Source organism: Lithobates pipiens, unplaced genomic scaffold (genome assembly GCF_037356315.1).
Source record: "Lithobates pipiens isolate NorthernLeopardFrog02 unplaced genomic scaffold, aLitPip1_a1.2 Scaffold_10, whole genome shotgun sequence".
In the NCBI taxonomy this organism is placed as follows: domain Eukaryota; kingdom Metazoa; phylum Chordata; class Amphibia; order Anura; family Ranidae; genus Lithobates; species Lithobates pipiens.
In genome coordinates, this window is record NW_027507686.1 from 113,150,814 (window position 1) to 113,175,419 (window position 24,606).

General features: G+C 44.0%; 1 protein-coding gene across 30 annotated transcripts in view; it reads right to left on the bottom strand.

Annotated features, from left to right (window-relative positions):
- LOC143934091 (neurexin-2-like) overlaps positions 1-24,606 on the bottom strand; it is a 3,463,823-nt gene that overhangs the window by 1,601,459 nt on the left and 1,837,758 nt on the right. For all 30 annotated transcript variants that reach the window (XM_077457482.1, XM_077457436.1, XM_077457661.1 and 27 more), the window contains one exon: positions 12,480-12,683. In XM_077457482.1, coding sequence (XP_077313608.1) covers positions 12,480-12,683 — 204 coding nt within the window. The remainder of the gene's footprint in view (positions 1-12,479; positions 12,684-24,606) is intronic.

The window sequence follows — 24,606 nt, forward strand, 5'->3', positions numbered from 1 at the left end:
AGACATGGCGCTTCATTTGCGGCGCTTCCCGAAGCGTCGAGTAGCTTCCACCCAGCGCTTGTAGTATATATTACTACAGCTGGGCTGAGTTAGATGTCACTTCCTGTTTTCTCTCTCCCATTACACCCGAGAGAGAGGAAACAGGAAGTATGCCGCTCCATCACCACTGCCAGTGGAAGGAGATACCGCAGGACACCAACAGCAAGATAAGTACTGCTGTGCGGATAACGGGGGGAAGGGGGTTGAAGTGACACAGGCTGCATTTAATGGGACATAGGCAAGCTGCATCTGGGGGGGACACATGCTGCATTTGGGGGGACACAGGCTGCATTTTAGGGACACAGGCTGCATTTGGTGGGATAGAGGCTGCATTTGGTGGGACACATGCTTCATTTGGTGGGACACATGCTTTATTTGGTGGGACACAGGCTGCATTTGGTGGGACACAGGCTGCATTTGGTGGGACACAGGCTGCATTTGGTGGAACACAGGCTCAATTTGGTGGAACACAGGCTCAATTTGGTGGGACAGAGGCTTCATTTGGTGGGGCACAGGCTGCATTTGGTGGGACACAGGTTGCATTTGGTGGGACACAGGCTGAATTTGGTGGGACACAGGCTGCATTTGGTGGGACACAGGCTGCATTTGGTGGGACACAGGCTGCATTTGATGGGACACAGGCTGCATTTGATGGGACACAGGCTGCATTTGGTCGAACACAGGCTGCATTTGTTGGGACACATGCTGCATTTGGGGGACAGAGGCTGCATTTGGTGTGACACAGGCTTCATTTGGGGGATATAAGCTGCACTTAGTGGGACAGAGGCTGCATTTGGTGGGACAGAGGCTGCATTTGATGGGACGCAGGCTGCATTTGATGGGACGCAGGCTGAATTTGGTTGGACACAGGCTGCATTTGATGGGACAGAAGCTGCATTTGGTGCGACATAGGCTGCATTTGGGGGGACACAGGCTGAATTTGGGGGGGGGGACACAGGCTGCATTTGGTGGGACAGAGGCTGCATTTGGTGGGACAGAGGCTGCATTTGGTGGGACACAGGTTGCATTTGGTGAGACACAGTTTGCATTTGGTGAGACACAGTTTGCATTTTGGTGAGACAAAGGCTGCATTTGGTCGGACACAGACTGCATTTGGTGGGACAGAGGCTGCATTTGGTGGGACAGAGGCTGCATTTGGTGGGACACAGGCTGCATTTGGTGTGACAGAGGCTGAATTTGGGGGTACAGAGGCTGAATTAGGGGGACACAGGCTGCATTTGGGGGATATAAGCTGCACTTAGTGGGACAGAGGCTGCATTTGGTGGGACAGAGGCTGCATTTGGTGAGACAGAGGCTGCATTTGGGGAGACACAGACTGAATTTGGTGGGACAGAGGCTGCATTTGATGGTAGGCAGGCTGAATTTGATGGGATGCAGGCTGCATTTGATGGGACGCAGGCTGCATTTGATGGGACAGAATCTGCATTTGGTGGGACACAGGCTGAATTTGGGGGGTGGGGACACAGGCTGCATTTGGTGGGACACAGGCTGCATTTGGTGGGACAGAGGCTGCACTTGGTGGGACACAGGCTGCATTTTGGTGGGACACAGGCTGCATTTGGGGGATATAAGCTGCACTTAGTGGGACAGAGGCTGCATTTGGTGGGACAGAGGCTGCATTTGGTGGGACAGAGGCTGCATTTGATGGGACGCAGGCTGCATTTGATGGGACGCAGGCTGAATTTGGTTGGACACAGGCTGCATTTGATGGGACAGAAGCTGCATTTGGTGTGACATAGGCTGCATTTGGGGGGACACAGGCTGAATTTGGGGGGGGGGACACAGGCTGCATTTGGTGGGACAGAGGCTGCATTTGGTGGGACAGAGGCTGCATTTGGTGGGACACAGGTTGCATTTGGTGAGACACAGTTTGCATTTGGTGAGACACAGTTTGCATTTTGGTGAGACAAAGGCTGCATTTGGTCGGACACAGACTGCATTTGGTGGGACAGAGGCTGCATTTGGTGGGACAGAGGCTGCATTTGGTGGGACACAGGCTGCATTTGGTGTGACAGAGGCTGAATTTGGGGGTACAGAGGCTGAATTAGGGGGACACAGGCTGCATTTGGGGGATATAAGCTGCACTTAGTGGGACAGAGGCTGCATTTGGTGGGACAGAGGCTGCATTTGGTGAGACAGAGGCTGCATTTGGGGAGACACAGACTGAATTTGGTGGGACAGAGGCTGCATTTGATGGTAGGCAGGCTGAATTTGATGGGATGCAGGCTGCATTTGATGGGACGCAGGCTGCATTTGATGGGACAGAATCTGCATTTGGTGGGACACAGGCTGAATTTGGGGGGTGGGGACACAGGCTGCATTTGGTGGGACACAGGCTGCATTTGGTGGGACAGAGGCTGCATTTGGTGGGACAGAGGCTGCACTTGGTGGGACAGAGGCTGCACTTGGTGGGACACAGGCTGCATTTTGGTGGGACACAGGCTGCATTTGGCCGGATACAAGCTGCATTTGGTCGGACACAGACTGCATTTGGTCGGACACAGACTGCATTTAATGTGACAGAGGCTGCATTTGGTGGTATACAGGCTGCATTTGTTGGGACACAGGCTGCATTTGGGGGACACAGGCTGCATTTGGTGGGACAGAGGCTGAATTTGGGGGACAGAGGGTGCATTTGGTGGTACACAGGCTGCATTTGGTGGAACACAGGCTGCATTTGGTCAGACAGAGGCTGCATTTGGTCAGACAGAGGCTGCATTCAATGTGACACAGGCTGCATTTGATGGGACACAGACTGCATTTGATGGGACAGAGGCTGCATTTGATGGGACAGAGGCTGCATTTGATGGGACAGAGGCTGAATTTGATGTGACGCAGGCTGAATTTTGTGGGACACAGGCTGCATTTTATGTGACACAGGCTGCATTTGATGTGACACAGGCTGCATTTGATGGGACATTTGATGATTCTGCATTATGGTGAGTTGCTTGATTTAATTTTATATCACAATGTAATAATAGAAATAATGCGCTTCAGTCATCCTGATGCCATAACAACCATGGTGCCGGAATGATTGAAGTGCTAACACCAGGTGTTTGGAGTATCTTTATCTGCTGATTGTTAAACTTTCTAGAATACACATATTTCTATTGTTGTGTAGGATCTCCATCCCTCGTTCATCTCAGACGCTAACTAGACCACCTTAGAGCCACACCCACTATTTCACTGAAACCATGCCCATATCAACAAGTGGGAGGGGCCAAAAAGGAAGGGCAGGGTCTGGCTCCCCCCATCCTAAAACTTCACAGCCGCCACTGATAATCGGACTCATTTTCATTTTCGACCACAGTGACAGGAAAATTTGAAGAAGCAGAACAGAAAACTTTTCTCGATCAAACAAATTTTCAGACAGTGTATGTGGTTTTCATTCAGAAATCATTTTTATTTTAAAATAGAATGTTAAAAGCAAGTAAAAATTTTGAACAACATTTATTCATTCATCGAATGTAGAAAGAATATTCATAGGAAAATACTTGTCCAAAAATCGATATGTGTATGGCCAGCATAAGATATTTAGTAGCAGCATGATTTTTGTTTTTATCACCTGTCATGATGGGGTTAAAAAATCAAAAATTAATCCTTTATAGTATAAAAACAGCAAATAATTGCTACTGTAGAGGGTTAATTTATACTGTGAAACAGTGAAGGTAAATTATATATATATATATATATACAACTTACAACTTATATCACAAAGTTACTGATTGCTGTCTGGAATACACTGAGTCACAGAGGAACGCTGGATTCAAGAACACTGGGAAAACTATAAACATGCAGGGGTCACATAGGATCGCTGGAGACAGACCCAAAACAGCATATGCCAAATTAATTCTTCCTGATGCAGTGGCAAAATTATGTGTGTGTCTCTCTCTCTCTCTCTGGAGTCTATACCTCTTAACCCTTTCACTGCCAGATCTGTACATCATAGGGACGTACAGAAGTGCCAACAGGTGACCAGGTCAGTACGGCGTACGGCTGATCAGAGCGGCATCTCTCCTTCCCTTCCCTCGGCCTGCATCTTCTCCCTGCACAGATCTCCGTGGCTGGAGATCGCAGCGGGGGGAAGCGGTGTGGTCGGGGGTGAAGTTGGGGCTTGGGGGACTTTAGTAAACATGTGTTTACTAAGCTACCCCTGTAGAAGAGAGCGCACATGCAGCTATCACAAATGAACACTATGTGCCCACTGACAGCTGATATATTGTAACCACGAGTGTTACAATGCATCAGACTGTCATTTTCTGAAAGAATGGAATCTCTATACAGATTCTCATTCATTCAAGTCATTTTTTTTTTTAAAGTAAAATAAAAAAAATAAAAAAACACAAAGTGCCCCAGCGTCCCTAATGGACCGGCCGCTCCTTGTTAGACCCCTTTCACATGGAGCTGACTTTGAAAAATCCCCCTGTTTAGCGGGGGATCTGTCTGCTGATCCCCACTGAGCAGGCGGATGACAGGTCCGTTCCGCTGATATAGAGCGGACACGGCAACAGCTCGCTATTCTCTATGGGATGGTGGGTGGAAACAGACCACCTGTCCATTTCCATTGAATGTCATCCAATCCGATCTGCTTTTAGTGGACTGGATCAAATGCAGGCGGGTGTAAACGGACACATGTCCATTTACATCGGTCTCTCCATAGAGAACAATGGGTGGTCTTATAGGGCCCGCCTAAAAATGCACAGGCAGACCCCATAGGTGTACTTGTGTGAAAGGGGCCTAAGGCCTTGTTCACACAGGGCATACACAGCATACCTTTACAGGGATTCACAGGTATTCCGTGCATCCCTGTGCAGGCCGTCACATTGATGTAATTTGTAATGTAGCAACTGCATCAACTGAGCCATTGCTCCCAATTTTACACCCATGTAGGTCCGCATCCATGTCCCTGATGTCACACTGTCTGCGTTCGGGGTCCCCACATGTATCCACACCCAAACAGATGTCAGATTAGGAACAGCAGCTATGCCTGTGCATCCCAATTGGCATAAATGAGATTGCCAGTACGAGAATGCATGGGACACCTGTGCATCTCTGTGCGGGTAAACATGGCCCCCCATGGGTGTCACATGTGAACGAGGCTTTAGTACTAATTTAGCAGGAATTTTGTAAGTTACCTTGTGTTTATGTGCAATATTAATGATTTTAGTGTATTTTTAGTGAAAATAGCGATATGATGAACATTTGTGCAATTATTGCTGGGCCCAAAAATCAGTAGCACTTTTTTTTATTCTACTGGCCATGTGCTTTTAGAAAATGTTTAGTTTAAAGGGACTTTTCAAATTTTGAAAGCTGTAAGTGAAAAATGAAAACCCTTTCAGATTTTTAGAGAAACTTTTGGGTACGTTCGATTTTCCCCATTTTGCAAAAAAGTGCAATTTAAAATTTGCAAATATTTGTTATTTATTAACTCCATACAGGTTAAGCTTTTATATTTAGTAGGGATTTAGCAGGCATTTTGTAAAATTAGCTGTGTATTTATCTGCTAATAATGGTTTTAGTGTATTTTTTGTCAATATATTGGTTTGATAAACATGTGCGCAAATACCGCGGGATCTAAAAAATCAGTAGCACCTTCTTTTTATTCTAGAGGTTATATGCTTTCAGAAAATATATGGTTTTGGGGGTCTTTCACAAATTCTGAAAGCTGTAAGGGACAAATGAAACCCTTCAGATTTTTTTGAGAAATTTGGATATTTACACTTTTGCGTCTGTTTAATTTTCACCATTTTGCAAAAAGGCGCAATTTAAAAGTTACAATTATTTGTTATTTATTCACTCAATACAGGTTCAGCTTTTATATTTAGTAGGAATTTTGTAAAATTTGCTGTGTTTTTATCTGCTAATAATGGTTTTAGTGTATTTTTTGCAAATACATTGTTTTGATAAACATTTGCGCATATATTGCAGGGTCTAAAAAATCAATAGATAATTATTCTAATTATCATGTGCTTTCAGAAAATATAGGGGGGGGGGATTTTTAGGTACAAAATGGAGCACAGGGCCCAGAAGCAAAAGGGTTAATACAAGAAACCATTTTGCTTACTTTGCAAACTGTAGTTTGGCATTGCATGTTACTATTAGAACTATGGTCTACCAGGACATCCAGATACTTGACCATTTTCCTCTCAGCTGTACTCCTAGAAAGTATGATGCATGCATGTTTTTAGCCCCCAAGTTCTTAAATTCACATTTATCAACCTTAAATCTAATTTTCCACATAGCCTATTTAAACAGTGCATTAAGGTCTACTTATATGCCGGAGACATGCTGTAAGTTCAGGCCAAGACTGATCCTCAACCTTGGCACCAAACTACTTAACCAGTTCCCGCCTGGCACACGACGATGTACATCGGCAGAATGGCACAGGCAGACAAACTGGTGCACCGGTACGTTCAGTTGAATTTGCCGCCCTGCCATCACGTGCGTGCCGCCGGCGGCACGCGGGCGTGCCGGTCTGGACCATAGGGAGATGCCATTGTAAACAGCATCTCCCCGTTCTGCCTAGCAACAAGTGACACTGATCTCTGCGTCCTGTGATTGGAGCAGAGATCAGTGTTCACTAACACACAGCCCAGCCCCCCCCCAGTTAGTAACACGCCCCTAGGACACACTTAACTCCTACACTGCCACGCTATAAATTTTGCACAAACCAATCAATATATACGCTAATTGCGATTTTTTTACCAAAAATATGTAGAAGAATACGTATCGGCCTAAACTGAGGGGAAAAAAATAGTTTTTATATATTTTTGGGGGATATTTATTATAGCAAAAAGTAAAAAATAATGTGTTTCTTTCAAAATGGTCGCTCTTTTTTTGTTTATAGCGCAAAAAATAAAAAAGGCAGGAGTGATCAAATACCACCAAAAGAAAGCTCTATTTGTGGGAAAAAAGGACGTCAATTTTGTTTGGAAGCCAAGTTGCACGACTGTGCAATTGTCAGTTAAAGTGACGCAAAAAGTGGTCTGGTCATTGGTCTGCAAAATGGTCCGGTCTGAAAGTGGTTAATGAGGAAATCCATCTTTTTGTAAGCAAGGCAATTGCCATAGCAATAGTATCATAAATATATACGTTAAAAGGGGACATAGATGTTCATCATAAAAAATTCCTACTGTGCAAAATTTAAAAAAATAGATGTAAAACATATATCCGACATGTGCAAAATTGCATAAAAAGGTAAGTGGTGTGTGATTTCAAAATTGTGCAACATATGTAAAAAGTGAATAATGATACGAGAGGCAATCTAGACACCAGAACAGACGCACAGGTACGAGCTCGGCGCTCGTTTTTACAGTGTACAGCTTGCATAAGGAAAATGTGAGTTTTTTATGGTTCTACTTAAATAAACGTCAAAACTTTTTTCAACATACTGCACCATGGTAGGCCTTTCTTTATCTTTTCTTTAATACATTGAGCATCTAAATGACCTGAGTGATCCAAGTTACTAACGCCCAGCGGAAATACAAGGAAAGGACCCCCCCTACCCCTGGCTTTATTCCATATGAACGCCTAGGAAAAGATCGATCCGAAGGGATCCATCCCCTTAAATCTCGCTACATGCTTACAGCAGTAAGGTAATCATTTACTTCAGCCACGGGTGTCAGTGACACTGAAAAATCATATCTTAGCACTTAAAGGCACAGTATCACTGAATGTCAGTATAGCAGCACACAGTGTTCCTGCGAAACACTTCCACATCTGCACTACTGTTGCACACTGGACCAAGAAATAAACGTCCAATTTTGCACTGATACTTGAGACTTGATACACTCAGTTTTCTAAAGGAATTTTATTTATTTATTTATATATTTTTTCTGTGTATATACATACATATTTTTTTCGTGTTTCTCCTTGATGAAATAAGTCACTTTATGAATTATTCACTTTTTACGTATGTTGCACAATTTTGAAATCACACACCACTTACCTTTTTATGCAATTTTTAACATGTCGGATATATGTTTTACATCTATTTTTTTAATTTTGCACAGTAGGAATTTTTTATGATGAACATCTATGTCCCCTTTTAACGTATATATTTATGAATTTATGATACTATTTTAGTATACTTTATTTTCATATTTGCACTTTATTTTGCTAATGATACCGATGAATGTTTGCTAGCTATAATCACAAGTTGATAATTCTAACAAGTTACTATATATAGAAAAATATATAATCTTGTGTGAGGAGCACAACACCACCCCCTTTTTTTGATTACTTACACATTTGGACACGAGTTTGGTCCTTACGGTGTATGCAGCACCTTTTTCAATATATTATATCTATTCCTTTTAGCGCAGGAGTACCTACTTTACAAATTGCCATAGCAATGCTATAACAAGTGAATGGGATCTAGCTCCCCTCATTAAAAAACAAAACAAAAAAAAACACACAAGCACACTGTACATTTCTGTATATAATTAGTATGCTCAAAGAGATAGCTTGTGTTCTGCCAGTAACCTCTTCATAGGAGCTTGGGCTCACCTACAGGCTACACTCTGGTCACTCAACTGGTATTCACAGACCTGGAGGACAGGGATGGACTGGCCATTGGGACTATCGGGAGATTCCCGGTGGGCCGATGGCTAGTGTGGGCCGGTTTCAGCCGCATCTGCGGTGCGTGGCGATCTACCCGTCACCGCCGGATGGGTAGATCTAGATGTATGCAGAGTAGCGCAGGAAGCGCCTGTCTATAATAAGTTCTCTCTCATGTCATGCAGCGCTGCTCACTCCCCGGCAGCCCCTTCTCTCTTCTCGCCTATCCCCATTGGCTTGTAAGATCATCTGGGATAGACGAGAAGAGAAGAGGGACCGCCTGGGGAGCGAGCAGCACTGTGCGACATGAGAGAGAACTTATTACAGACAGGCGCTTCCTGCGCTACTCTGCATACTGGCTAGTAATATCCCTATAATGTGTCCTGTGATGTGCCCTAATGTGCCCTGATGTGCCATAATGCGCACTGATGTGCCCTGATGTCCTGTACCCTGATGTCCTGTACCCTGCATCCTGATGCCCTGTACCCTGTACGCTGATGTCCTGTACCCTGATGTGCTGGGCTATGTACCCTGATGTCCTGTATCCTGATGTGTTGGGCTCTGTACCCTGATGTGTTGTGTTGTGCGCTGATGTGCTGGGCTCTGTACCCTGATGTGGCCTGGTGTGTTGTACCCTGATGTGCCTTGTGCCCTGAAGTTCTGGGCTCTGTACCCTGATGCACCATACTCTGATGTGTTGTGCCCTGGGCCGGTCTGGATGAAATCCAGGGCCAAATTTTTGTCCCAGTCCAGCCCTGCTGGAGGAGGGAAGGTACCAGGTGATAAGGAACAGGAACATGAGAGAAACTTAAAGTGGAACTTCATTCTTCCAATCAACATTGATTATTTTTAATCTTCGTGCTGCTGACATTAGTAAATAGAAAATAGGAAAGTATGTCATATTTACTTGTTTTAAACTTTTCTTTTACATTTCTTCAGTTATTTCCTAGTTTCTTGCCTAGGCAAATTATGTCGTACATCCCAGAAGTCTTCATGACGGGAGAAGAAGAGGAGGAGTTTTATCAGCTCACCTGTATGCTTGAGGTAAGGGCAGATGGATTCCAGGAAGTAAATGCTACATGAATCATTTGGCCTTACTCAAGGAGGCCGCCACAGCCAGAAATATTACCGGGTGTTATGCAAAGTGATTTCTCAACAAAATAAAGCATGGAGACATGGATGGATGGGGGAGTTTGCTAAAAATCTGACAGAATATTAAAAATGAATTAAATAGTGTTTTTGGTTTGTGGTGCTCAGATGCAGTGAAGATCTGCTTTAACCACTTCAGCCCTGGAAGGCTTTACCGCCTTAATGACCAGGCCATCCTTTGTGATACAGCACTGCGTTACTGATGATTGCGCAGGCATGTGACACTGTACCCAAATAAAATTAATGTCCCTTTTCCCACAAATAAGCTTTCTTTTGTTGATGTTTGATCACCTCTGCGGTTTTTATTTTTTTGCTCTATAAACAAAAGAAGACCGACAATTTAAAAAAAAAACAATATTTTTTACATTCTGCTATAATACATATAAAAAAAAAAAAAAGTAAAAAAAAAATGTCTTCATCAATTTAGGCCAATATTTATTCTGCTACATATTTTTGGTAAAAAAAATCCCAATAAGCATATATATATATATATATTTTTGTAACATTATTTTTACTTAATATTATTACTAAAAATGGATGCCATTGCACGGCAAGTGCGCTGTAAGCACTTCTTCTGTAACTTTAAAACATTTTTTTTTTTTTTTTTTTTGAGTTTCAAAATTTTATTGAACATAAAACTGCATGTACAGCTCAAATCACATAAGAGTCGAGGGAAACAATGCATTGTCAATGCCAGCCAATAAGCATATATTGATTGGTTTGCGCACAAGTTACAGCGTCTACAAACTATGGGATAGATTTATGGACCTTCCATTTTTTTTATTGTTTTTACTGGTAATGGCAGCACGAACAGACTTGCCCACACGAGAACAGACTAAGAAAAAGGCAGATCACAAATTAAGCAGGTTAGAACTGATTAATACACAACGATTTGTATAGTGCTTATTACTGATTTTAATGGGGAAAAGTTAGCTGGGAGATTTTACAACCACTTTAAGGCACTGGGCACCTGGAAGCAGGAAACATTTGGAGGCTAAGGAGGCAGAGATAGCACAGCATAGCCTCTAACTGTAGATATATAGACTGCTGATGCTTGGGAGATGCAGTACGACTTAGACTATGGATGCAGGATAGACTGCAAGGGAAGCTGATGCAGCAGAGTTTTTGGAGGATGCAGAGGTTCAATAGGGTTGTAGGTGCAGCAGTCTGTGGACATTGCAAAAGTGCAGCAGGCTGTGAGTGCAGTGGACATGAAGCAAAGACTGCAGATATTACAGACGTGCAGTGGGGCTGCAACAGAGACTGCAGGAGGAGCTGAAGCTGAGTGTACAGTGAGATAGCAGCAGCTCTGCAGAGGCTGCCGTTGCAAGGGTTTAGGGCTGTAGTCAATCAAAGGGAAAGATCTTTGCTGGTTCAGGGGAACAATATGGACTCCATGCCTGGTTACAGAGCATCCTGCTTGATTTTAAACAGAGAACTTCATTATGTGACTCATCATATAAGGCATTATGTGTTGCAGCTACGACACTCCAGGTAAAGCCCAGAAGTGTCCGTGGTCACAAGAGATAGAGGAGGTGCCAGTGCTGGAGTTAGGAAAGCAAGTGACCGTGACTGTTGTCTGTAACTATTAAAATATGATTTTAACATAATTTACTGTGCTGTTACTTATTCCATCAACTAACTTTATAGATCTGACAATGCATGTGTTTAGCCAGCATTTACAGTATTATATATTTTTAAACTATGCCTGTATAATCTGTCACATACAGTAACAAGAAGAAAGGAAACAATTTCAGTACCTTCAAAAATATTTTTCTTGCACTTTATGTCTATGCCAAGCTAATACGATTTAGTCAATAACAAAAATGCTACAGGTAGAATCCCCCAAATTCAGAGATCATTTATGTATTCCTTAATAAAGAAAAAAGCAAAAAAACACAAGACAAAACATCATATGAATGAAGTGTTTATATAAATAGCAGTTTTGTGCCACTTCTATTACAACTGTCCAAGCTAGGGGTATCTATGGATAATAAATCAGTTTTATTATCAGTCAATCAATATCAGTTCAGTCAAACTTCAGACATTGTGGTTGATTTACTAAAGGCAAATCCACTGTGCACTACATGTGCACTGCAAATGCACTTGGAAGTGCAATCACTGTAGATCGGAGGGGGACATGCAAGGAAAAAGAAAAAACAGCATTTTTTCTTGCACGATTGGATGATAGAAATCATCATAGTTTCCTCTCGTTTCAGATCTTCCCCTCAGATCCACAGTGACTGCACTTCCAAGTGCACTTGTAGTGCAATGGATTTGCCTTTAGTGTTTCAACCACAATGTCTGAAGTTCGACTGAACTTATATTGATGATCTTTTATTATCCATAGGTACCCCTAGCTTGGAGCAAATAAACCCCATTGTGTCTATTGGCACCAGTAGGAATGCAGGCCCATCAGTTCTCAGGGTTTATGCTCCCTTGACATAATGACTGCTGTGGTAAAATGTCTGCACTTTTCTTTCCGATTTCATGGAAATGCACATTTGATTAATGTAAGTTTGGATTTTCATGTGGTGTTTGAATTTTTTTTTTTTAAAAGGGAGATCATATCTGCATTTCATATATCTGCCTTATATCTGTGGCTAGCTTAAAACACCATGGCTCTTTTCAATTCAGTTTTTGTCTCTGTGATTACTGCCACTGGTTTAGTTAAGTCATTGTTTTTAGCAAAGGAAGCTTTCAGTTTTTACCTAGATTTACAGTGAGCTTCACTTTTCCTCCATCAAGTTCTAGTCGCAGAGTGTCTGCCGACTCTTTAGAAGTAGTGGCCAAAAGAAGCCCATATGCTCGTTGAGACATGAAACGTAAGGAAACATCTTCTGCTTCTGTGTGGGCGACTCCAGGGAGCAGGACCTTAAGGTACATACTGCCATCATAGCTCAGAACTGCTGCTTCTGTAAAGGACAACACAATTGGAACAGAAGAAATCAATAAAAGTAGTAACATAATAAATTAATAGGCAAAGAACTTTTTAAAATTAACTGTTATTTTATTGTTACAATGTTAATAATTTTTAGACATTAACTACCATGCATGATATTTAATTATATTTTTAATACCATCTATTGATGATGCCGTGCTATAATGCTGATGTTTCTCTTTCTAAAACTCTCAAGGCAAATTCTTCTATATTTATCAGTAGGGATTTTACTTGTGATAAAATAGTCACCTCTGGGTGCATGCTGCATCAGATACTCACGTGTTCCATAAAAACCCATGAGGCGAGTAGCAAACAGGTTCTGAGCCACTAGGAACCTTCTGTTCCACACACCTTCCTATTAGTGGGTCCAAATAATATTTTTAATGCACACTTTCCTGAAAATAGCTGTATGGTCAGTGGGTGCTGCAGTGACCACTGGCTGGGGACCAGAAATAGCATAGAACGTATATGGTGCCAGCCCAATTAGGATCTTCGAAAAAGCATCCACGTGTTATATTAAACTATTGCATCACAGTGTAGAACAGTTAAGTTTTAGGGCCTTGCAGGTACCTTTCTTCAGACTGTGCAGGGGCAGTGCTAGGGGGGTGCTTGGGTGCACTATAGCAACCCCAAAAATATTGCTAGCACCAATGTCTCTGCTACCATATCTCTCACCAGTGGCTGCTTTCTCCTTTAACTCTCTCCCCTGGCTGCAGTGTCCCTCTACTGCCACACACACAGGATTCTGAGGCTGGCAGCTGAAGGGGACATGCTCTCTCAGCTGTGCAGCATCTCCCTGGGAAGTGGGTACACTGGCTTCCCTCACTGTCCCCACTGTATACTGCCCAATGACTGTCCCCACTGCATAGTGATCACTGACTGGCTTATGTTGTGGACATTTTATTAAGATGGATTTAATATGTATTGTCACAGTGTCTCCCAGTGTTAGATCTCCTACAGCCCGCTCTACAGATCGGACTGGGGCAGACTGATGCCAGTTGAGACCCATTTGAGTAGAGGAAAGCTTCCTGAGGATGTAGAGAAGTATTTTCAGAGTGGGGATATGTCCGCCAGTGAAGGGCCCCTGTGCGATGCACAGACGATCGTCTGGTGGAGATATGCTCCCTCTGCAAAGACATTGTCGGTTATGAAGGATGTACGCTTGTTTCACCCCTATGTCTGATCAACATGTAGGAGGATCATGGCGTGCACCTGCAGATAATCTCCCATCCACAGAAATGGTAGTAAAATCCGGGTATGAATTGTTCTCTGAACAATGCAGAATAAGGATTCACACCAATGGTAAAAACGGGTCTTTGGTTGCGTTGACTAGGGACAGCTTCCATGATTACAAGGCCAGTCATGCAGCTTTCTTTGTCTAGCTAAAAGTGATGGCTTTCAGAGACAGGGGGCTAGAAATCATACACACTGCCCCTGCCCAGACATGCCCATAAGACTCCCCTAGTCATTGTTCATTGGTTGAGATTTGTATAACCCCTCCTGTTTGAAGTATGCCTGTGCTTTATTGGCGATTGAGAAATCATCAAACTCTATTGTTAAGTACACTAAATAAAAAGAACAGAGAGGCTCCAAGGTCAGTTGAGACGTGGAGCTAGGGATATAAGGATCGTGGTCATGTCTGTGTTACTTGGGAAGATACGAGAAACAGGGTCATACTAAGATGCATTTTGCCAAAAGGCTGAAAGTGACATGGATTACGTGTAGCATATAGTGGAATTTTCACGACACTTACTAGTCGGTTTCTTCCTTCTTCTTCTTTTTTATTTTTCCATAATATTTTATTGAGAGATCAAAATAAAAAAATAAAAAAACATGGTTCCTTCTTCAGCTTGTTGTCACTGCATACAGCTTACTGACTATCCTTACTGCATACTGCTCACTGACTGCCTAACTGCATTCTGCTCACTGACTATCCTCACAACATACTGTGCACTGGCTGCCCCCACTGCATACTGTTCACTGAATAACCTCACTGCATACTGCTCACTGACTGACCCCACTACATACTCCCCACTGACTGTCCACACTACATACTGCCCACTGGCTGTCACCAAATGCATACTGCTTATTAATTGCTCCCATTGCATACTGCACACTGACTGTCCCCACTGAAAACTGTGCACTAACGGTCCTGACTGCATACTGCCCACTGACGGTCCCCACTGCATAGGAAAAAAAGGGGGTTGTAAAGGTTCATGCTTTTTCACCTTAATTCATCTTATGCATTAAGGTAAAAAAACACCTGGTAGTCACCCCTGTTTTACTTACCTGAACCCCTTCATCTCCTCCATGGGGACGTCTCTCTCTCCACTGGCTCCCGGCTCTTGATTGGATAGATTGATAGCAGCACAGCCATTGTCTCCTGCTGCTGTCAATCAAATCCAATGACATAGGTGCCAGGGGGGTGGGGTAGGGACGGGTCCAGCATTCGGCGGCTATGGCCACCAAATGCTGGACTCGAGAGAGCACCCGCAAGGTAATCCCCTGGGAGAGTGCTTCTGCCAGGGGGTTATCTGATGTGGGGAGGAGCCGCGAGAGCTGCCGGGGGACCACAAAAGACAAAGTTTGAGCTGCACAGCGGAGGTAAGTTTGTTATTTAAAAAAAAGGCCTTTACAGTCACTTTAAATAGGGGAGTGATGGAAAAAAAAGAGGCGTAAATAAAAAGGAGTAACCTAAAAAGCAGCCACAAAGCACAAGGAGCAGAACAAAGAGAAAATATTATTTACATAATACAATAATGTTAATGTTGTCTGAAACAAAATCTTTTATCATCGAGGAAGCATGTGAATGTCTAATTGTTGTTTAGGCTCCTTGGCTGTATAGCACCAAGTGTGTAGATTCTCAGCATAGGAGGGGACAATCACAGTCTCCACCTCACACAGGTCACATAACGTGCTCAGTTACCATACCTCTAAGCTCATGTACCTGGTGTTTATGTATGACAAAATTGACCACTACTGGTTTACTTAAGTCCACCTGTTCACCCTTTGCGGCTTTAGCCAAAGCCATTCTAATATCACGCCTTAGTTGTAGAAAGCATAGTTTGAAAAGTCCAGTTGTTTTATCAACATACATTATTGTGCATGGGCATTTCAGAATGTAAACACAATGCTTCATGTTGCCGTTCATGTACTCAGGCATGCGGTATTGGTTGCCTCTATGTGAATATGTAAAATGTTCCCCACATATCAAAGAATTACAAGCGTTAGAATTTGGTAGCACCCCAATCTGTGAGAAATTTTGAAGGGGATCTGAAGGGGAGTATTAGGGCCTAGGGTCTGCATGTACCAACAGATCCCATAGGGTCTTGCTCCGTTTGTGCACCAGTAGTGGTGCATAATCGGTCGTTGGATAGATGTCTATTGTAGCCCATAAACAGGTTTGCAAATGAGGGGGGAGCAGAACTGCCCATGGCAGTGCCCCATATTTGAACATATGTTGTCCCCCCAAAAGCAAAAAAATGATTCTCAAGTGACAATTGGCCCTTTCAAATGATGCTTTCAGTGACATAGGAGCAATATTAGAAAAGCTTTGGCTAAAGCTGCATAGGATGATCATAATAAACCAGTAGCTGTCCATTTCGTCTTACATAAACACCAGGTACATGAACTTAGAGGTGGGATGATAATTGAACACTTTAATCAACCTGAAAGGGGTGGATTATCCTTATGAATAATTAAATATGGCTCTTTACAAGAAAGAGCAGCCATCTCTAAAGTCTCGTACACATAGCCGGAATTTCCGATGGAAACAGTCCGATGGGAGCTACTCATCGGATTTTCCGACCATGTGTATGCCCATCGGTCTTTTTCTGTTGGCATTTCCGACGGTTTTTAGATTGAGAGCCTGTTCTTAATTTTTCCGATGTAAAACCTTTGTTTCGGATTTTTATATCGCGTGTATGCAATTCCAACATGCAAAATTCTGACGCATGCTCGGAAACAATTTGACGCATGCTCGGAAGCATTAAACTTCCCTTTTTTAGTGCCGTTGAACATGTTGTATGTTGCTGTGGTATTGACCGTCGGAATTTGGTGTGACCGTGTGGAGGCAAGATGGAAAAACCATCAGAGCTTTTTCTAAGGAGAATTTCAATCGTGTGTACGCAGCATAATACCCTTCTTGCAGAAAAACTTGTTTACTTGTCAAAAAGGACCAAGAGAATATGTTGTATTGGCTCAAAAGGCTGTTTCTGTAATGCTGACAGAACTAATTTTAAGTCCCAAGGGTTCAGGGGTGACCTAACTGGAGGATTAGGCAGCATCACCCCCTGAATAAAGCTACGAACCAAAGAATGCGAAGCATGTGTTTGCTGAAATAATACCGATAAGTCCAAGACCTGGCCTTTGATAGTACTGAAGGCCAGCTTCATTTCTAATCCCATTTTCAGAAAGTCAAGGATTCTACCTATGACATACTTCCTGGGGTGCCAACCTCTGGATTGACACCAGGAGACATATGCCTTCCAGATTCTATAATATATGATTCTGAAGGCCGGCTTCCTTGCACTAACCAAGGTATATACCACTGAGCCTGACAGCCCACGCTTCTTCAGAATGTGGGTCTCAATAGCCAAGTTGTTAAATTTAGCATTTGCAAGGTAGGATGGAATACCGGATCTTGCGAGAGAAGATCTGGACGTGGTGGTAGGATCCATGGGTCCCCTACCGCCATCTTTATGATCTCTGCAAACCAAGATCTCCTGGGCCACGCTGGGGCCACAAAAATCACCAACTTCCCTTCCTGCTTGATCCTGCAAAGAAGTCGTGGAAGCAGCAGAACAGGAGGAAATGCATAAATAAGTGAAAACTGATTCCATGGTAATACCAAGGCATCTGTTCCGCAAGCTAGCGGATCTTTTGTTGTTGACACAAAGTTGTTGATCTTTTTGTTGAACCTGGATGCAAACAGATCTACATCCGGAATCCCCAATCTTTGATATATTGTCAGGAAGACATCAGGGTAAAGAGACCATTCTCCCGGGAACAACTGCTGGCGACTCAAGTAGTCAGCCTGCTAATTTTCTATTCCTGGAATGAAGACTGCCGACCAGCAAGGTACATTGTTTTCTGCATCCTACATTGTTAGGATATGATTCACCTCTCTCTGGGCCACATGACTTCTCGTGCCCCCTTGGTGATTGATATAGGTCACTGCTGTGGCATTGTCGGATTGGATCCAGACAGGACAATTCCGTAATCTGAATGTCTAGGCCCTCAGGACCAAGTGTGCTGCCCAAATCTCTAGAACATTGATGGGCAAGGTCATTTCTGACCTGGACTATTTCCCTTGGACAGTCGCCTCTTCCAGGACTGCTCCCCAACCCAAAAGGCTGGCATCTGTTACCCACTTCCAGGTAACTGGTAGGAAGGATTTTCTTTTCTGCAGATTCTTGGTTATCAACCACCAACTGAGGCTCTGGCGCACCTTTGGAGACAAGCACATTGGGAAATATAGAGCTTGGACCTTCTTGTTCCAAGCCGATAGGATACTGTTTTGCAGCAGTCTCAAATGAAACTGAGCATAAGGAATGACCTCGAATTAAGCCACCATCTTTCTCAACAACCTCATGCAAAGTCGAATAGAAGGATTCTTATTTGCCTTGACTACCTGAATCAGCTCCCTTATGGCACTGATCTTCGCCTATGGTAAGAATTAGACATGTGCAGAGTAAAATATTTCGTTTCGGAATTTCGTTTTCGTCTGAAAACTTAATTTATTTAGTTACTCCCGAAATTCGTTTTTATTTATTTCGTTTTTCGTTCAAAAATTGCATTCGTCCGAAAATCCACATGAATTACGGTCGAATCTGTCTTGGAAGGCTTATGGTGTCTGTCGAATGTATAAAGAAGATTCGACGGAGCTAACTATATAGCATACTTTAGAACCCTATTAAAGTCTATGGGACTCCAACGTTCAAAATCTAAATTGCTAATTTTAAAGGCTAATTTGCAAGTTACTGTCCTAAAAAGTGTTTGGGGACCCGGGTCCTGCCCCAGGGGACATGTATCAATGCAAAAAAAAGTTTTAAAAACGGCCGTTTTTTCGGGAGCAGTGATTTTAATAATGATTAAAGTGAAACAATAAAAGTGTAATATTCCTTTAAATTTCGTAGGGGGGGGTTGTCTATAGTATGCCTGTGAAGGGGCGCATGTTTCCCGTGCTTAGAATTGTCCCTGCACAAAGTGTCATTTATGCAGGAAAAAAAGTCCTTTAAAATCACTCGCAGCTATAATGAATTGTCGGCTCCCGTAATACAGAGAACACTCATTGAAAGTCATTGATAAAAAAATAAATAAATAAATAAATAAATAAAAAAAGCGTGGGGGTCCCCCAAATTCAATTACCAGGCCCTTCAGGTCTGGTATGGATATTAAGGAGAACCCTGCCTCAAATTTAAGAAAAAATTTGACGTGGGGTTCCCCCTAAATATCCATAACCAGACCCTTCAGGTCTGGTATGGATATTAAGGGGAACCCCGCGTCAAATTTAAAAAAAAATTGACGTGGGGTTCCCCCTAAAAATCCATACCAGACCCTTTATCCGAGCACGCAACCTGGCAGGCCGCAGGAAAAGAGGGGGGGACGAGAGAGCGGCCCCCCCTCCCTCCTGAACCGTACCAGGCCACATGCCCTCAACATTGGGAGGATGCTTTGGGGGTCCGTGACCCCTCAAAGCACCTTGTCCCCATGTTGATGAGGACAAGGGCCTCATCCCCACAACCCTGGCCGGTGGTTGTGGAGGTCTGCGGGCGGGGGGCTTATCAGAATCTGGAAGCCCCCTTTAACAAGGGGACCCCCAGATCCCGGCCCCCCCCCCTGTTTGAAATGGTAAGGGGGTACAAAAGTACCCCTACCATTTCACAAAGAAAGTGTAAAAAATGTTTAAATAAAACAAACACACTTTTTAAAAATTCCTTTATTAAAAATAAAAAAAAGATTCCAGCGGCGGTAATCCACTCTTGCTATCCAGCGACGGACGGTCAGCTCTCCATCGATGTCTAATGTCATCCAGCGCAGCGCAGCATCCTTCTTCTGTCTCCTCCACGGAGACACTGGAGGCATTCCGGCGCTGACGTTTCTTATATACGGAGGGCGGGGCCACCCGTCACCTGACCCCGCCCCCCTCTGACGCAAGGGGAAACCCGGGGTTCCCCGTGACGTATGGCTGACCCCGCCCCCCTCTGATGTAACGGAAACCTGCCTGTGTTACATCAGAGGGGTGCGGGTCACCCCTACGTCACAGGGAACCCCGGGTTTCCCCTTGCGTCAGAGGGGGGCGGGGTCAGGTGACGGGTGGCCCCGCCCACCCTATATAAGAAACGTCAAGCCGCCGGAATGTCTGTAGTGTCTCCTCCACGGAGACAGAAGAAGGATGCTGCGCTGCGCTGGATGACATTAGACATCGATGGAGAGCTGACCGTCCGTCGCTGGATAGCAAGAGTGGATTACCGCCGCTGGAATCCTTTTTTTATTTTTAATAAAGGAATTTTTCAAAAGTGTGTTTGTTTTATTTAACCATTTTTTACACTTTCTTTGTGAAATGGTAGGGATACTTTTGTACCCCCTTACCATTTCAAACAGGGGGGGGGCCGGGATCTGGGGGTCCCCTTGTTAAAGGGGGCTTCCAGATTCTGATAAGCCCCCCGCCCGCAGACCTCCACAACCACCGGCCAGGGTTGTGGGGATGAGGCCCTTGTCCTCATCAACATGGGGACAAGGTGCTTTGAGGGGTCACGGACCCCCAAAGCATCCTCCCAATGTTGAGGGCATGTGGCCTGGTACGGTTCAGGAGGGAGGGGGGGCCGCTCTCTCGTCCCCCCCTCTTTTCCTGCGGCCTGCCAGGTTGCGTGCTCGGATAAAGGGTCTGGTATGGATTTTTAGGGGGAACCCCATGTCAAATTTTTTTTAAATTTGATGCGGGGTTCCCCTTAATATCCATACCAGACCTGAAGGGTCTGGTTATGGATATTTAGGGGGAACCCCACGTCAAATTTTTTCTTAAATTTGAGGCAGGGTTCCCCTTAATATCCATACCAGACCTGAAGGGCCTGGAAATTGAATTTGGGGGACCCCCACGCTTTTTTATTTATTTATTTATTTATTTATTTTTTTATCAATGACTTTCAATGAGTGTTCTCTGTATTACGGGAGCCGACAATTCATAATAGCTGCGAGTGATTTTAAAGGACTTTTTTTCCTGCATAAATGACACTTTGTGCAGGGACAATTCTAAGCACGGGAAACATGAGCCCCTTCACAGGCATACTATAGACAACCCCCCCCTACGAAATTTAAAGGAATATTACACTTTTATTGTTTCACTTTAATCATTATTAAAATCACTGCTCCCGAAAAAACGGCCGTTTTTAAAACTTTTTTTTGCATTGATACATGTCCCCTGGGGCAGGACCCGGGTCCCCAAACACTTTTTAGGACAGTAACTTGCAGAATCTTTTCTCTCTGTCAAATCTTTTTTCTCTGGCGAATATTTTCTCTATATAATCTTGGACTAATAGAGGTAAGGTTAAGCACATTCGACCACAGGTTCTATAGATTGTTATCGTCAGAGTCATGTCGAATCTCCTATTCTATATCGAACTGTTGTAACAATGAAAACGAAAATAAAGCATTTATTTATGTCGGATCTTTCGTTTTTCGGATTTTGTGCTTTCGTTATCGTTTGTCAAAACGAAAACGAAAATAGCTGAAATTCGGACGAAAATGCATTCGGACGAAAACGAATGCACATGTCTAGTAAGAATACCCTCTTCTGGGCTGTATGTATGATCAGACCCAAGTATTACAATCTCCTTGATGGTTTTAAGGAAGATTTCTGTAGGTTGAGAATCCAACCTAGGTATTCCAGATAGTTGACTGTGGTGACCATACTTTGGTCTAATTGGGCTACTGACTGGTCTATCAAGAGCAGATCGTCTAGGTATACTAAAATCATTATACCTTGAGCCCTTAATCTGGCTAGAGGAGGAGCCAGAACCTTTGTAAATACTCGAGGAGCAGTAGCTAGTCCAAAAGGCAGAGCTACAAACTGAAAATTAAGACTTTCTATCTCAAACCGTAGATATTTCTAGTGAGCGGGGAAGATCGGCACATGGAGGTATGCATCCTTGATGTCGATTGATGCTAGAAGTTCTCCACCTTCTAGGATAGAGACTACTGATCGGATTGACTCCATGCAAAAATAGCGGATGTTCAAAAACCAGTTTAGATCTTTGAGATCTAGAATGGGTCTGACATCTCCATTTGGTTTGGGTACCGTGAAAAGCTTTGAATAAAACCCCAATCCCCGTCCTTCCATGGGGACCACCGATATCACCTTTTTAGTCAAGATGGTCCAATGCTTGAAAGAGAAACTTCTTATTCTCAGGATCCCTGGGAATGTTTGATCTGAGAAAACGAGGAGACGGGGACTCTCTGAACTCTAGTTTGTACCCTAGAGTAATTGAGGAAGCCACCCATTGGTCTTGACACTCTTCCTGTCAGACCCTTGAAAACTGCAGAAGTCTTTCCCCCACTTGAACAAGTGGGGGCGCCCCTTCATAAGGAGACTTTAGTATTTTGTTTTGTATGTTTCCTTCCCCAGGACTTCTTTTGTCCCTGGGGTTGACCCTGAGGTTTACCTCTTGAATTTGATGGTGGAGGCCATCGAGACTGCCTGGACGCCGATGCTCTTGGCACTGGAGAAGTGGCTCGTTTAAATGAAATACACTTACTCCTACCTACGCATATTGGACGGAAGGTCTAAAGCGTAAGCCAGTGGGTTGATCCTACGGAGAATATGGAAAGACCCAATAAAATGTGGTGCCAGTTTCAGTGAAGGAACACGGAGTCGGAAGTTGCTAGATGACACCCAGACCCTATCTCCAATTTGGTAGGAAGACGCAGGTAGGCGTCCGGAGTCAGTATGGAGTCTGTACCTGCCATTGGCATGTCGCAAGGACTCTTGGACCTGTACCCAAGTGGAACAAAGACCACGGAGATGCTCCTCCAATGTAGGAATACTCTGAGGAACAAATGAGTCAGGCAATATGGATGGTTAGAAACCATAATTCGCCACAAATGGAGACAATCAGAAAGCAAACTCCACCCAAGGTAAGAGGTCTGACCAGTTGCACACGCATAACGTGAATTCCCTGACCAGCCTATAAAAGAAGCCTTAGCAGACAGACAAGTTGCTGGTTTGTCTCAGCTCACCTGTGTTCCTCTGCTTCCTGTTCCTGTTTACCACTTTCTGTTGTGAGCCGGATTGCCATAAGACTACACTGATTCTCTCCTGACCTGACCCCTGGCTTGTTTAACAGACTTCCTGCTCTTAGCCTTGCTGGCTCCCAGACTGATACCTGTGTTTGACCCTTGGCCTGCCTCTGGATTAACCTCTGTCTGCTGCACTTAGCCTTGCTGGCTCCCAGACTGATACCTGTGTTTGACCCTCAGCCTGCCTCTGGATTATCCTCTGCACTCAGCCTTGCTGGCTCCTGGACTGATTACTTGTGTTTGACCCTCGGCCTGTTTCTGCACTTTTCTTACCTGTTTTACAGACTTGCTTGCTACTTACCTTGTGGTCAGGTCCATCCTGCACAAGCCCTCTTCCAGACCTTCACACAAGTCAGGTATCTGAGTGCAACCCACTCCCTGTATCACCTCCAGGGGTGGTGTGCGCTGAGTCGCAACAGCCACCACTCTCTGCATCTTGGCCTCGGTGAGTACCTCTTTGCTGATAGTTTCTCAGGAGGAGAATGGATCTGAGCAGCAAAAATTCTGTCACCCAAAATTGAAGTGAGACTAGTATGAACCGTAGCCACAATACATCAGGCGATATCACAGGAAGAGGTACCAACTCCATCTTGGAAGCAGAGGAAAACTGTCATGACAAAGCATCTGCCCTTACATTCTTAGTACCGGGTAAGAATAAGACTACATAATTGAAGCTTGACTAGAAAACAGCCCATTGCGCCACTCTTGGAGAGAGGCGTTTAGCCTCAGCCAAGAATGTTAGATTCTTATTGTCTGTCAGGATAAGAGCCTTTCGAGGAGATGACTCAACTCTTTAAGGGGTAAAATGATCGCTAATAACTCTCTGTCCCCAATCTCATAATTGCATTAGGCAGGAGATAGTTTCTTTGAAAAGTAATCCCAAGGTTGCATAGCACTCTCAGAGGTAGGGCGTTGAGAAAGTAGGCCACCAACTCCAGTCTCCGATGCATCAACCTCAAGGATGAAAGGTAACATAGGATCAAGATGTGCCAACACAGGAGCAGAAACAAAGGCAGCCTTGAGACTCTCAAAGGCATTAATGGAATCTGGAGACCAATTCTGTGGGTTACAGTCCTTTCTGGTCATATCAGTCCAGACCAGAGACGAGAAGCTGCAAATAAACTTCTGATAATAATTGGCAAAGCCAAGAAAACATTTCTCTGGGCCCATCAAAAAAACAAGTGTAAATTACATAACCCAGGAATTTAACCTGTTCTCGATGAAACTTGCACTTCTCCAATTCACAATACAGGTTACCTCTAAACCTTTGAAGCGCATGGCAGATATCTGTGTGGTGGCTCTCTAGGTACTTGAAAAAATAAGATATCGTTGAGATGGAAAGCCAGGGTCACAATGGTGAGTGGCTTGTCGTGGATGACAGGCCTGCTGTGTTGTGGGAGGTGTATTATAGTGCACAACGCTTGAGGTTAAACTCGAACAAGCTGATTGGGCTGGCTGAGACCAGGTGCCCTGGATGACGCAGACGTCGGGCCGGAAACAAAGATGACCAGGATGTATGGAGGTGGATCGCAAGCTCAGTGTTACTGTGGAGACTATGGCTTGCATATTTTGAGCGCCTGCGCCTTATCAAAGTCACGGGA